Source organism: Hemicordylus capensis, chromosome 2 (assembly GCF_027244095.1).
Source record: "Hemicordylus capensis ecotype Gifberg chromosome 2, rHemCap1.1.pri, whole genome shotgun sequence".
NCBI lineage: Eukaryota > Metazoa > Chordata > Lepidosauria > Squamata > Cordylidae > Hemicordylus > Hemicordylus capensis.
In genome coordinates this window covers 186,959,110-186,972,835 of record NC_069658.1, presented here as the reverse complement: position 1 = coordinate 186,972,835, position 13,726 = coordinate 186,959,110, and the positions used below count along the sequence as shown (strand labels likewise).

At 50.7% G+C, this 13,726-nt stretch overlaps 1 protein-coding gene across 1 annotated transcript; it reads left to right on the top strand.

Annotated features, from left to right (window-relative positions):
• Positions 1-1,861: 1,861 nt before the first annotated feature.
• PIM2 (Pim-2 proto-oncogene, serine/threonine kinase) lies at positions 1,862-12,151 on the top strand. Its single transcript, XM_053288107.1, has 7 exons — positions 1,862-1,931; positions 2,497-3,054; positions 7,147-7,253; positions 8,235-8,285; positions 9,008-9,380; positions 10,759-10,935; positions 11,437-12,151. The coding sequence occupies exons 2-7, from the start codon at positions 3,015-3,017 to the stop codon at positions 11,580-11,582; spliced, it is 894 nt and encodes a 297-aa protein (XP_053144082.1). The 5' UTR covers positions 1,862-1,931; positions 2,497-3,014; the 3' UTR covers positions 11,583-12,151.
• Positions 12,152-13,726: the final 1,575 nt, after the last annotated feature.

The following is a 13,726-nucleotide window of genomic DNA, read 5'->3' as shown; positions in this document are numbered from 1 at the left end:
GCCTTGGTCCTGATCCAGCAGAGCTGTTTTTATATTCTTATGTTCTTAACATCTTTAATGCCATGTCCAGGTTGGCCTGCAGCCTGGGGCTGGCCACACAAATCAAAACAGGGCATTTGCTGTTTGTAGTTAGCCAATAAAATAAAAATAACAGTCATGATCTCTCTTTTAATACATTATAATACACCAATTCAAGATGACCTCACCAGTGGAAACCTGTAGGATTCTGTGCATTGCATGGCTTCCCTGCATCCATCATGTGCACTTGCATCAATATAGGTGCGTCTCCGTCTGTATGGACGCAATTTGTAATTCAGACAGAGCTCAGAGATGTAGCTTCTCTAGAAAGGAGGGGGAGCAGAGTGAATCCTGAAGAACGGCTACTCTAGTGAGTATGTGGGCACAGTGGCAATGTTTTAAAAAAGCATTCCCAAATCTCCTTCAATAGGGGAAGAAAGGGGACAGACAGCAGAAAATAGGAGCTGTCCTTTATCAACAGGCACAACCGGACGCATACCGGTACCTGCATCTCTGGCTGGACTAACTGGACTAAGGGAGGAGAGCTGGTCTTGTGGTAGTGAGCATAAATTGTCCCCTTTGCTAAGCAGGCTCTGCCCTTGTTTGCATTTTAATGGGAGACTACATGTAGGCACTGTAAGATGATGAGAGCACCTGCCTGCTTGCATGCAGAAGGTTCCATGTTCCCTCCCTGGCTTCTCCAAGATAGGGCTGAGAGAGCTTCCTGCCTGCAACCTTGGAGAAGCCGCTGCCAGTCTGTGAAGACAATACTGAGCTAGATGGACCAATGGTCTGACTCAGTAGAAGGCAGCTTCCTGTGTTCCTATGTTTTGCTGATGTCCAGGAAATAAATGCTACATATTTAATGTGGGGCAGCCCTTCCATGAGGCAAGGTGAGGTAGTCACCTCAGGCAGCAGGTTACTGGGGTGCCAGCAAGGTGGCAAAACTCCATTCCTGCCTGCCCCCGGCTTTGGAAAAATGAAAAGGGGGAAGAGGGTGTGCACAAGATGAGCGGCACTTGGCACCCTGCCTCCAGTGTACAGAGGTTTCCAGCTGCCATTGTGGGACAGAATACCAGCACCCTGATTCTATCCACGTTTATGGGGACATCAATTCCAGTATGGAACGCCTTTCCAGTCAAAGAGGACTGCTGCCAGAAGTGCACTGCTTTAAAATTACAAGGAGACTTGCGGCACCTTAACACCTAACGCATGTATTGCACTATGAGCTTCTCAAGGCCCTAATCTGTCAGCAGCATTTTTAAAAAGTGGAACTGGAAAAGTGAAAATAAAAAGATTGGTTTTGTTTCCTACGATCAGCCTCAATCTAGCTGAACAGGTTAGTTGTAAGCAGAGGTGCACTAACCCCCGGACCTTGGGGACCCGGTCCGGTCCTCCAAGGTCGGGGGGCCTCGCCAGCCACCCCACACCCACCCTGCCAAACCTCCACTTTTTTAAAAAAAAACTTCTTACTGTGGCTGAGGGGTGGCGGGGGGGGGGGGAGGCTGGAACAGTCCTTCTCCCTTCTACCCCCCTCCCCTGGTGGCGGAGAGACTGGAGGGACGCAAGCCACATCAGTTCGGGTCAACATCTTTAACAAAGTGTGAGGCGTGGCTGCGCAGTTGCCGCGGGGGGGGGGGGAGCGGGGTAGAAGGGAGTAGAAGGGAGAAGGGCTGTTCCGCTCCCCCGCAGCCACGGCAAGAAGTGGGGAAGGGTCCTAGCAGCTGGGGTGTGTGTGTCCAGGTGCTCAAATTATCTTGGTGTGCCCTTGGTTGTAAGTAACTCATTGAGGAGTGGGGAGGGATGAGTGAGCGAGCCAGCGGCGGGGAGAAGAGAAGTGGGGGGAGGGGCAGAGAGAGGTGAGTGGTGGGAAGGAGCGAGCAAGCAAGCAAGTGAGCAAGCGACAGGGAGAGGTGAGCAGTGGGGAGGCAGCGGGCGGCGGGGAGGGGTGGGCGAGTGGCGGTGAGGGGGCGGATGAGCGAGCCGTGGGAAGGGGTCAAGTGAGTGGGCGGGTGGTGGGGAGCGGGCGAGCAAGCGAGAGAACAGGGAGTGAGCAAGCAAGCGGCGGGGAGGGATGAGTGAGTGAGCAAGTGAGCAGCAGGGAGGGGCGAGTGAGCGAGTGAACAGGGAGTGAGCGGCGGGGAGGGGTGGGTGAGCGGCAGGAAGGGGGCAAGCGAGCAAGCAAGCAGGGAGTGAGCAAGCGGCGGGGGGGGAGAGCAAGTAATGGGGAGGGGGCGAGCAAGCAAGCAAGCAGGAGGGGGCGTCCAAGAGTGGGTGGTTGAAAATGAGCAATAAAGCGGGGGCTGTGGGGGGCGGGCAAGGAGAGCAACAAAATCCTAGCGCACAGATGCTCTGTGTGACCCTAGTTCTATTTAGGTACCGCTTTGAAAACTTGTGTTGAAAAGCGGTATATAAATATTCATAGCAGTCAATGAGCAGAGGGATGCAGCTGATCTTGAATCTCGTATATATACCCAGTAACTCCGAAGTCAAGTCCCGCTGAATTCAGGAAGCCTTGTGGCCTGCCAAGTCAACGCGCAGCAGAGAGGATCAGTCACGAGCCATTTCCACCCGGATCGGGGTCAGTGACGCGTTTCCCCGCAGGAGTGCCCAATGAAGGCTGGCCGCAGCGTGGCTTCTTCCACACGCACATTGGAACGTAGATAAACAGCGTTGCGACACATCTTTCCAGGAGCCGCGGGGAAAACCTCCGCTTCCTCCTTCTCCCATATTTGTCCTGGTGATTTGCATAGAGCCGCCTTTCACGGTTGGTGGGCGGAGCGATGCGAACAAACCCGAGAGCTGGGTGTGGAAGGGAGGTGAGGGCGAGTTGTAAGAGTGGCTGCGCGCGTTGGAGGGGACGAGGCGGCGGCGTTGTTGTTTAGGTTCATTCATAACTCGTGCATGATGCCGAGGATGGGCGTCCTCCTCACCAGCAACCCGGCTTGAGGGGCCCGGCCGACTTTCCTCTCCCCTGCTCTGCAACCCTGGAGACGATGATTCCAGAACGGACCGAGGTGGCTTGGAGCCCAGCAGGTAAGCAGGCGATCGCGGCGCTCCTGCTCGCCCTGAGGGCTTTCCTCCGGTTTCGCAGCAACACTCCTGGGTGTGCCACGCACTAGGCTGTCAGCAGGGAACTGCAACCCATCCTGCCTTCTTCGCCTATACTAGGAAGCACAACTTCTCAAACACACCTGGTTTTGCCCCGCGTCCATAGATCTAGAGCTACGCAGCCGATTTCCTTGGGGCGTTTATCTAAACCAGGGATTCTCGACATTGGGGTCTTATTGGACATCAGCTCCCCTAATCCCCAGCGGCTTTTGGTTGGGGATTATGGGAGTTGACGTCCAATAACATCTGGGGACCCAACGTCAACTGATTGTTTGGAGGCTCCTGTGTTTTCTGACCGAGAGAACTTCCAGCTGGGGCGGCTGTCCTCCCTCTCAACTCCAGAGTGACACGGGTTCTCCTCTGCTAAATCTCGGTGGGTCAGGGTCTTTTAAAAGACCCAGTAGCTGAGCTGTGTCTTTTGGGGTGACATCATTATCACATTTGGGGTGACATCACTATGATGGCCAGCTATAAAAGGGGACTACTTAAATGGGGGGGCAGAAGAAGAAACTTCAGCAGGTGCAGATTTTCTCCCCTTAAAATGTGATCAGTGGCACCTGCTGAAACTTTTTTGCCTGCTCCACTAATAAAAGGTGTGACAGCGACCGTGCTATTTGCTGTAGAAAAACGTGGGAAGTCGTAACATGGGAATGCCCCCTAATGGGACAACGGGGAAGTAACCTGCCTACAGAGCAGGAGGCTGTTGGTTTGAATCCCCACTGTTGTGTTTCCCAGACTATGAGAAACCCCTATATTGGGCGGCAGCAGTATAGGAAGGTGCTGAAAGACAACATCTCATACTGTGTGGGAGATGACACAACTTTCCCTTTTCCCTTTAGTGACATGGGAGCATGTCCCATGTTGCTTTCGATCACTCTGGTGACATCCATTGACCTGCCTCCTGTGCATTCTCGCCATTCTTCTTTGTCGTCCCCACCCCACTCCCAACCTCAGTTTATCTAGTTCTCTGGATTAGGGTGAACTGATGCAGAGGAGAACAGGGCCGTGGTTGGCAGGCTGGCAGTTAGACAAAGTGATTTGGACTGGACACCAGTCTTGTACCCAGCTTGGCACTAAGGTGGCCAGAGGTGTGTGGGTTGTAGGGCAGCTGTGTGTTAAAATTGACCATTGATGTAAGAGGTAGGGGTGTGTGTGTGTGTGTGTGTTGGACTTGTATCCCACTTCTCTTCAGAAAAGAGCCAGCTGGATGTGTGAGAGGCACAGATTTTCCACAGGTGGAACATAGTTAGCTGCCATATACTGAGTCAGACCATTGGTCTATCTAGCTCAGTATTGTCTTCACAGACTGGCAGCGGCTTCTCCAAGGTTGCAGGCAGGAATCTCTCTCAGCCCTTTCTTGGAGATGCTGCCAGGGAAGGAACTTGGAACCTTCTGCATGCAGGTGCTCTTCCCAGAGCGGTCCCTGCAACCCCTAAGGGGTTAGTGGAGGGGACGATTCATGCTTACTACCACAAGAGCAGGGCTGTGAAAGGTGCAGCCTTTCACACCCCTGCTGCCACTGCAGCACTGTGCCTGCCGTGACGGGCTACACCTGTTGAAAAGTGCTCTTTTTCATGACTCCAAAAAAGCAGGGGAGCCCGGTTCTTCCAATGGTCTCTCATCACCTTGGGTGTGACTGCCTAGTAGTACACAGTACTCCCACACATGCCCAAACTGGGGTGATGGAAGGACACCGGCAACCCAGCTAGCCTAGGGAGGTCTGATAAGCACAGGGGGCAGCTCAGTGTCTAAACACTTGGAACTGGTTTGGGGGAGTGTGGCGCTCTCTGCTGCCCTCTTCTGGGCAGAGTGCCTATGTGTTTGTCAGTGAGTGCAAAATTCACTTCCCCAACTGGGGGGAAATTCTGATGAGAGAGCACTAGAAACACCTGGGGGTATCTTTTCAAAGCACTACTTGCTCAGTTCATCAGTCAAGAGGCATAGCATGAATGGAGGCACACAGGCCTTCCTACAGAGTTGCTTCCCAGGCTGCATGCCCGGTTCTCCTGACTCCAGGGAGAAACTCTCCCTCCTTCCCGTCCCAGCTGCTAACTGCTTGCATGCATATCTATGTACACCCACACATGAAGACCCTCTACTGTTGCCTTCAAGTCCCGATGGCGGTCTTGTGCAGAAGGGTCCCCAAGAACCAAGCCTCTGTGGCTTTGTGGTGGTAATGAGCCAAAATCCAACAGGTGAAGCCTTTCCCATTGCAGCATTTCTGTGCCTGGACACAAGCTCACTCGATAGATTCCTGCCTGTCCTGCATCTGCTAAAGTCACAACTGCTCTGCTGGGGAAGGGGGAGTAGCACCCCATTACCAAAAGGGTCAGCTTTGGGGCAATGGGGTGGGGGGAGCTGCAAGCCTAAGTGGATGGGAACGGTTGTGAGCTCTGTGCTATGGAGAAAGCCCTGCTTTTAGGATTGTCACAGTGTGCCTCTAACAGCTATGTAGCAGGTGGAAATCGACAGATGCAAACTTCGACCCCATGGCAGCATCTCCTTTTTAAAGTAAACTTCACCGGTTGGTCCCTGCCGGTTCCTCGGCTATTAAAAAAAAAAGGAACTTCCATTCATAAAAAGAGGGCCATAAACCTAGATATTCCAGTCCAGAGTCCTCTCCTCCTCCCTTTTGTTTGCAGTACAGCTGGCTGGGCCAAGAGGTGTTTAGCCAGGAAGCCCAGGCTCTGTGATGTGCCTGGTTCACCAGTTGCTAGGCTGGGGAAGCCAGTTCCTTCTGGGAGCGCACCTGTCACTTCTGTGAGTCACTACAAGGAACTGGGTGGCTTTGCCATTGACTCACATTTCCTGTGTTCAAGGTATGGGAGCTGGGAAAGAATCCCCAGAATCTCCATTCTACTAGCTCTAGTGCCTCTAGGAGAAATGAAAAGGGAAAAACACAAAGTGTGATAAACAGCTATTGAGCAAGGAGGGTATGCATGAGAGACCCTGGTGTGCATATGTTTCTGATCCACAATGTTCATAGCCACAGTGTGGATCAGAAACATGTGCACACCAGGGTGTGCATATGTTTGTGTGTGCATGGGTGAGGTGGCCAAAGATGAGTGATTTGTCTATTAACGACAAGGGGTGACTCAAAACATTCCTCTTTTATAACCGTGTTTTAGGGTTGCGTGCTTGCTCTCTGCTCTTGAACTGACTCTTTTTCCTGTGCCTTTAACAGCAGCCAGGCACTTACACATTCAGCATGTGAAGCTTTTTCCTTTACTTGGCTCTGATGCTTGGAAACGCTTCAGCTGAAGGCCATTGTGGCGGGCAACATCTGGAGCCCAAGGCTGGGAGCCTTTGCCTCCCTCCTTTGCAATGAGTGTTGGAGTATGGGGGGTAATTGGCTTTGAAAAGGACCCGCAACCCATCCCTCCCTCTGCTTAGGAAGCTTGAAGTAGTTACTTGCACTGTTATGTGTTTCATCTTCCTGTGTAGATCAGTGTTCCCTCTAACAGGGATTCCCAGATGCTGTTGACTACAACTCCCAGAATCCCCAGCTGCAATGGTTTTTGCTTTGGGATTCTGGGAGTTGTAGTCCACAACATCTGGGAATCCCTGTTAGAGGGAACACTGGTGTAGATACTTGGAGCAGTTGCTAGAACAGTAGTTAAACTGGAATGAATACCAAACTACCACCGAAAGTATACCTCCTGGAAGTGTTTTAGTTGGCATCTCCTTTGGAATGGAGGGTGTGTGTTCACATATCAGCCAAATCAACCCTGAAGTCCCTGAGCTATTGGGGGGCACTTCACTTCACACACAATTTGGGTTTTTCATTGTGCGTTGGAATGTAGCCTGATTTATACCTGGGGTGGGGAAAAAAACAACCCACATTTTGCATGGGGGTGTTTTGTTTTGTTTTTTGCAACTCCGATCTCTCAGCAAAGTCATCACCCCAAGCAGGCTTTACTACGGGGTTTCTTGTAGTGGTTACAGCAGTCATCCAATAGTAATGTCTAGGTGTGAATTCAACCCATAAAGCATTGTTGCCTACTCTGCTTCTTCTAGGGAAAGACAAGGATTCCTTTGAAGCTCTGTACAAACGAGGCAGCTTGTTGGGCAAGGGTGGCTTTGGCACGGTCTATGCTGGTCACAGGATTGCTGATGGACTGCAGGTAAGGCGTTGTGATGGGAACAGTGGCATGTGGTGTGTGCAGTGTCGTGGTGCCTGTGGGTTTGCCACTGTGCATCAGAGTTGCCAGAACCTAAGGGGTATACTCGTGGGTCAAATGGGCCGTAAGCCAGAATTTGGCTTTTTAAAAGCCAAATCTGGCCACCTAGTTGTGCGTACACACAGGATGGGGAAGCATGGGTTATTATTTGGACATACCATACAGGTAGAAGCAAAGGAGGATGTTATCTCTACTGTAATGCACTGAAGTGGTAGTGATGAAGTCTTGGGCAGTGATTGGCTAAACCATCCAAATATAATGGAGGGGCTGGGAGACTCTCTCTGGCTGCCATTGGCTGAGCTGCTCTGATGCTAGGGAAGGACAGGGAGATGAGCCTGGGGCAGGACAGGACAGCTTAGGAAAGCAGGGGAGCCTGGGAACAGACAGCTGGAGCAGCGGGGTGCCCCAGAAGAATGAGTGCAAAAGGAGGAGACCAGAGAAGGGAGCCCACCTGGGAGGGAAAGGTGCACAGTAGGGGATGGATTGGGTGGAGGAGAGCTATGGAGCTGAAGAAGCCTGGAGCTCCTATGTTGATTTGACAGACAGGGCTCAGGGCTCAAGCCTGTCATAACTTTCATCTTGGAAAAGATGCTTTTTCTGCAGGGCTGAGAGAAGCAGCAACTGCTTAAATTCCCTCTTCCATAGAACAGCTAAAAAACAGTGGAGAACTGCAGTCCTCCTCTGAACTGGCTACCCTGTGCGTGTGTTGTGTGCACGCCCTTTGTGTCTCATGTGTATGCATGAAGCATTTGGTGGCTACATACTTTCTTGGGATTGGTGGGAGGGAAGGTGACCTCCCTAGGTGCTTTCAGTGTCATCTAGGAGAGGATGCCTGCTCCAGTGCTGCTTCAGCCTGGGTAGATGAGGCAACTAGGTAGGTCGGTAATGTGGGATCTGAGTTCTTATCTGTGTCTTTCTCTACAGGTTGCGATCAAACACATTGCCAGGAACAAGGTGGCAGAATGGGCACATCTGGTGAGTAGGAAGGGCATCTCCTTTGTGTGCTCAAACAGACTCATTACTCGATCTCTATGTACCCTGGGCAGGGCAGGCATTACAATTTGCCGAAGGAGTGAAACGAGCCCCGCCCACTCCCCATTCGTGTCTAGTAGAACCAAACATGTGACATCAGGGCTTTGAGAGTTTTCCTGGCTCCACTTCATTGGCCACCACTTGCCAAGGCAGAGGAAGCCCAGAGCAGTGGTATCGCATGGGGGAACTGGAGCATGGGTTTGTCACTAGATGAGCCATTCCCTCTCATCGGGGAAACCTGTGCAGCTGAGTTCTGTGAGGAGGGGGCTAAAGATCACTGGTGGAGAATCTTGACCAAATAATTCACAGGAGTGTCTGTGTCTGTGTCTGTGTCTGTGTCTGTGTCTGTGTCTGTGTCTGTGTCTGTGTCTGTGTCTGTGTCTGTGTCTGTGTCTGTGTCTGTGTCTGTGTCTGTGTCTGTGTCTGTGTCTGTGTCTGTGTGGAGGGGAGCGGGTCCATGAAGCTAGATGGTAGTGTAGAACAGATCTCTCTCCAGTTCATTTTCATCTGAATGAAAAGGGCAAATGGCGACTCCTTGTGTTCTCCCTCCCTCCTGCTCCCAGCAGGTCCACCCCTCCTATGCCTTCCTTCCCTTGCCCCTTACAGCCTGGGGCTCCCCTTCAAGACCTTGTACTGAGCTCTTCTTCTCTGTCTTCCCCTTGCAGCCGAATGGGACAGTGGCACCTCTGGAAGTGGCGCTGATGAAGCGTGTGTGCTCAGGGGCCGGGCACTGTGGGGTGATCCGGCTCTTGGATTGGTATGAAGTGCCCGAAGGCTTCTTCCTGGTCCTGGAGAGGCCCGAGCACTGCCAGGATCTCTTTGACTATGTGACCGAGCAGGGGCCTCTGCCTGAGAAGCTCTGCCGGCAGTTTTTCCAGCAAGTGGTGGAAGCCGTGGGCCACTGCCATGCCCAAGGGGTGGTGCATCGCGACATCAAGGACGAGAACATTCTGGTGGATGTGCGCACTGGCAGCCTCAAGCTGATTGACTTTGGTTCTGGGGCTGTGCTGGGGGATTCTGTCTACACAGAGTTTGATGGTAAATGTCAAGGCTTTTCTCTCAGTGTCCGTGCCTGTGTCTCTGTGTACTCTCGCTTGCTAGGAAGTGAGCAGTGGTTCCAGGGGCAGGATGTTTGAAATACAGAGAGCCGTGTGGGTGTTGGGAAATGGGAGAGTGGCTTCACATCACCTCAATAATAATAAAATAATAATAATAAAAATAATGTTTAGCATCTGTTTTAAATAACGTTGCCCATAACTTGCTGGGAGAGCTTGGCAGAACATGACTTCAGGGGTTTCTCCATAAGTATCTCTTTATAATAACCCTGTAAGGCAAGTAGTAGTATTATCCCCGTATTGCAGATGGTGGGAGGTGGGGCTGGGGCTGAGAGGGAATGACTTGCCCAAGGCCACCAAGTGAGTTCATGGTCACGGTGAGATTAGAACCAGAGACTTCCCAGTTTCGAGCCCAGTCTCTTGGACCCTATGTGACAGCATCAACATCCTGGAGCTCCCAGAGTGACTTTGCTTGATCAGGTCACTGTTTCTCAGCCTGACCTCACTCTTACCGGTTGCTGTGAATCCAAAAGACTGTTCTAATCCCCTTGGAGGAAATTGGGGCGGGGGGTTTCTAGTCTGGAGTGCAACAGCTGTCCCTTGTCCCTTATCACCTGGCCCAGTGGCTCTAGCATCCAGTATGCTTCTGAGCTTGCATTAAGGTGTCAGCTTTAAGGCCCCACAGACTAGGGTAGAGCCTGGTTTTATTTAAAAAGAGCACCAGCTCTCATGTGAATCTCTTTGCTTATGAATTCTGCTCAAGAGGCCCGGTAATGAGAGCCAATCTGCAGATGTTCAAAGCAGGTCCTTACTTAAAACAACAACAACAACAAAACAAACTTCTAAGCAGCACACAGACTGATTTATTGTATTAAACTAGGCTTATCCTATCTCTCCGTCTTAAGATGGCTAACAGCATTGTAAAAAAAAAAACCTAACATAAAAATTGGAGGAACCCCTGAAATCTTTACGTTCTCCCAAGCTTTTCCAGCAAATTATTGGCAACGTTGTTTAAAATTGGGTTCTAGTGATGTGCTTCTTCAATCTTTTTGCTGCTCTAGTTGTGTTTACTTGCTGTCTTGCCTTTTTATTGTGATTTTTAAAACAGTCAATGCTGCCGATTCTGCCCTAGGCAGCCCAAGCTGGCTCACAATTGTTATTAATCATGTTGGTTATTGTTGAACTGGTGGTGTGTGCACATAATAATCTTAATGTTTACAGTACTTTAAGCACTTAAGTATATAGAAAGGCAGGTGAAAGTGTGTGTGTGTGTGTGTGTGTGTGTGTTCTGTGGCTTTAAAAAAAAAATCCACTTCTACTGAGCCTTTTCCATAACCTCTTGCTTTCCCTCTCTCCCTCAGGTACACGTGTGTACAGCCCACCAGAGTGGGTGGCCTTCCAGCAATATCATGCTCTCCCAGCAGCTATCTGGTCACTGGGGATCCTGCTGTATGATATGGCATGTGGTGATATCCCCTTTGAGCGGGACGAGGAGATCCTGGCTGCTAACGTGCAGTTCCGCACCCCTATCTCTGCTGGTGAGTGCCTGTCTTCTGGTGCTCTCTGCTCCTTCTCTCCTTGGGGGGGAACCACTGCAGACCAGTGACTAGTTGACATCTGATGGGCCTGGAGTTTAATTTTGGCCGGGCTCTACATTGCCCTGGCCATGCTGATCATGTGACATCAGCGTGGAAGTAACTGTTTGTTACCCAACATTTGTGCTTCCCCTGCTAACTGGACAAAGAGGCACATTTTTTAAAGTGGTGATTCTCTTTATTCAGCAGCGGGAGAGCAACTGGCCCTATCCAGCCCCAGCACAGCATCCCTCTAGTGGCTGTCACTGGTGTCTGTGTTGGGTTCCTTTTTTTAAGATTGTGGGCCCTTTGGGGACAGGGAGTCTATTTATTTATTCTGTGTAAATCACTTTGGGGACTTTTGTTGAGAAAATACTCGCTGTATTCGTTGTGTATGTAGGAAGTGGCCAACTTGAACCCAGGACTCCTAGGTTACCTCTAACTCTGACTATTCTTTCTTCCCAGAATGCCAAGATCTTATCCGATGGTGCTTATCTCCAGATCCTTCTGAACGGCCAACACTGGAGCAGGTGCTTTTGCATCCGTGGCTAAAACTTGACCCCCTCCTTCAGCCTGAAGAACTGCAGAACTCTGCACCTCCTAGCTTGTAACAGCAATGGTGGAGAGACTGAAATGCGGGGTTTTTTTGCCTCCTCCTCTTCTGAGATGGGGTGGAGGTGGTGCTATTGACTCCAACTGAACCTCGGGCAGCTAGGCTTGCTCACTGGCTGAGAAAGAGTTAACCTGGTTCTACAGGTTTCTTACAAACTGGACTAGTTGACCAGAGGGAACTAGAACTGGCGGGGGGGTGGGAGAACCCTGGTGTCCAAGTTTGAAGACCCTTCAGCTCCTGAAATGATGTTTGAATTCTGGCCTGTCCAGGGAACAGACATCTCTAGAAGTGTAAATACTTGTGTATTGCGGTTTGCTAGGACTCCTCCAGCCTTTAAGGAGAAAAGGATTTTGGGGTAGATTTCTGCTTTCTCATTTGTTTAGCCTTTTGGGGTTGAGCAGCAGGCAGAATCCTGAGTGTGTGTATAGTTTTTGTTCTTGGTTTACATGAATGAGTGTGTGTGTGTGTTTCATCCTTTATTTTTAAAGGAAGTACTTGTGCACAAAATTCCACACCAGCAAAATATGTATTGAAATCTATTTAATAAAAATACTACCTTGTCTGAAACCTCTACCTGCCAGTATTTCTTTATTACCCACACCTACTTAAAGTATCCGGATGTCTAACACTCCAAGACTGAAGAACTGTTGTATCTCCAGGGCATTACACAAGTGAGGCTTGAAATTGGTCTATAGTACAAATGTCAAACCTAGACCGCTCTCGCTCCAGCCTATCCTGTATTAACAAAATTTACATGGCACAGATAGGAGACAGAAGCTCAGATGTCTCTTAGATGCTGTTGGAGCTGGCCAAAGACATTTGGGCACTTAAAGTGGACAACTCCAGTGCCACATGCACCTCAAACACACACCAACAGGAGGCAGTTGTCTCCCCTTGAGGTCGGCAGGCAGTGAGGAAGGCTGTTTAAATTTGCCTTCCCCACAGATGATTCCTGATTGTGTGCCCGGGTGTGGTGGTGGTGGTATGAGTTGCCCCAGCCCCCAGAAATCCCACAATGCACCTCACTAGTGCACAGTGCCTTGTGGGGACTCCCCCCCCCGCAATCGACAGGCACCTTTTATTGCTGGGGATGTTGTTAAGGGAGCACCCTTAACCTCGTTTCCGAGGCGGGCTCTCTAGGTGAGTTTGCTACTGGGAGCTGCTTAGTTCCTGGCGGTTCTTATGGGCAGCTGGGCCTGGCCTTGGCTTCCCTAGCCTGGTCTAGGCTGCTCATGAGAACGGCCTCCTTGTCTCATAGAATTGCCACTGGGTGTTGTGTCTGAAAACTTAATGTTGGATAAGGACTGCTTTGATAGTGCCAGTAGGAAGAGAAGAGGTGGCTGGGTTTTATGTCATATCCTATGTCAAGGATTCTCAACGTTGGGTCCCCAGATGTTATTGGACTTCCATAATCCCCAGCCACAGTGGCCTCTGGTTGGGGATTATAGAAGAATAGAAGTAGTAACGTTGGCAGGTCAGCAGGCCGTTTTAGGGGAAGGGGAGCCAGGAATTTAATAGCCGTCTCCCCTTCTGTCTGCCCTGTCTGACCTTGGGGAGCACTGCCAACAACCCATATAGCCTTACCTTGCTCCTTTGCAATGCCAGGTCGGTCCAAAATAAACCTGAAGCATCCATGATTTGATCATGGATGAAGGGGCCGACCTGATGTGCATCACTGAGACTTGGTTGGGGGAGGCTGGTGGCCCAGTCTGGTCCCAGCTTCTTCCTCCAGGGTATTCTGTTAGAGGAGCAGGGGAGGGGACGTGGGTGGGAAGGTGGAGTGGCTGTGGTCTATAAGGATAACCTCTCCCTTACCAGGATCCCTGTTAGGGTATCAGACCATATTGAATGTGTGTACTTAAGTTTGGGGACCAGGGATAGATTGGGACTTCTGTTGATGTACCAATCACCCCGCTGACCAACGGAATCCCTTACTGAACTCATGGACTTGGTCACGGAACTTGCGTTGGAGTCTTACAGAATTCTGGTACTGGGGGACTTCAATGTTCATTTCGGGACCAACTTGTCCGGGGCAGCTCAGGAGTTCATAGCGGCCATGACAACTATGGGCCTATCCCAAGCGGTCTCTGGACCAACACATATTGCAGGTCACACACTTGATTTGGTCTTTTATTCTGATCA

Coding starts and splice junctions, on each gene's coding strand:
- PIM2 (XM_053288107.1), top strand. CDS start 3,015: ATGATTCCAGAACGGACCGAGGTGGCTTGGAGCCCAGCAG. Junction 3,055..7,146: donor GGTGGCTTGGAGCCCAGCAG/GTAAGCAGGCGA, acceptor TGCTTCTTCTAG/GGAAAGACAAGGATTCCTTT. Junction 9,381..10,758: donor TGTCTACACAGAGTTTGATG/GTAAATGTCAAG, acceptor TCTCTCCCTCAG/GTACACGTGTGTACAGCCCA.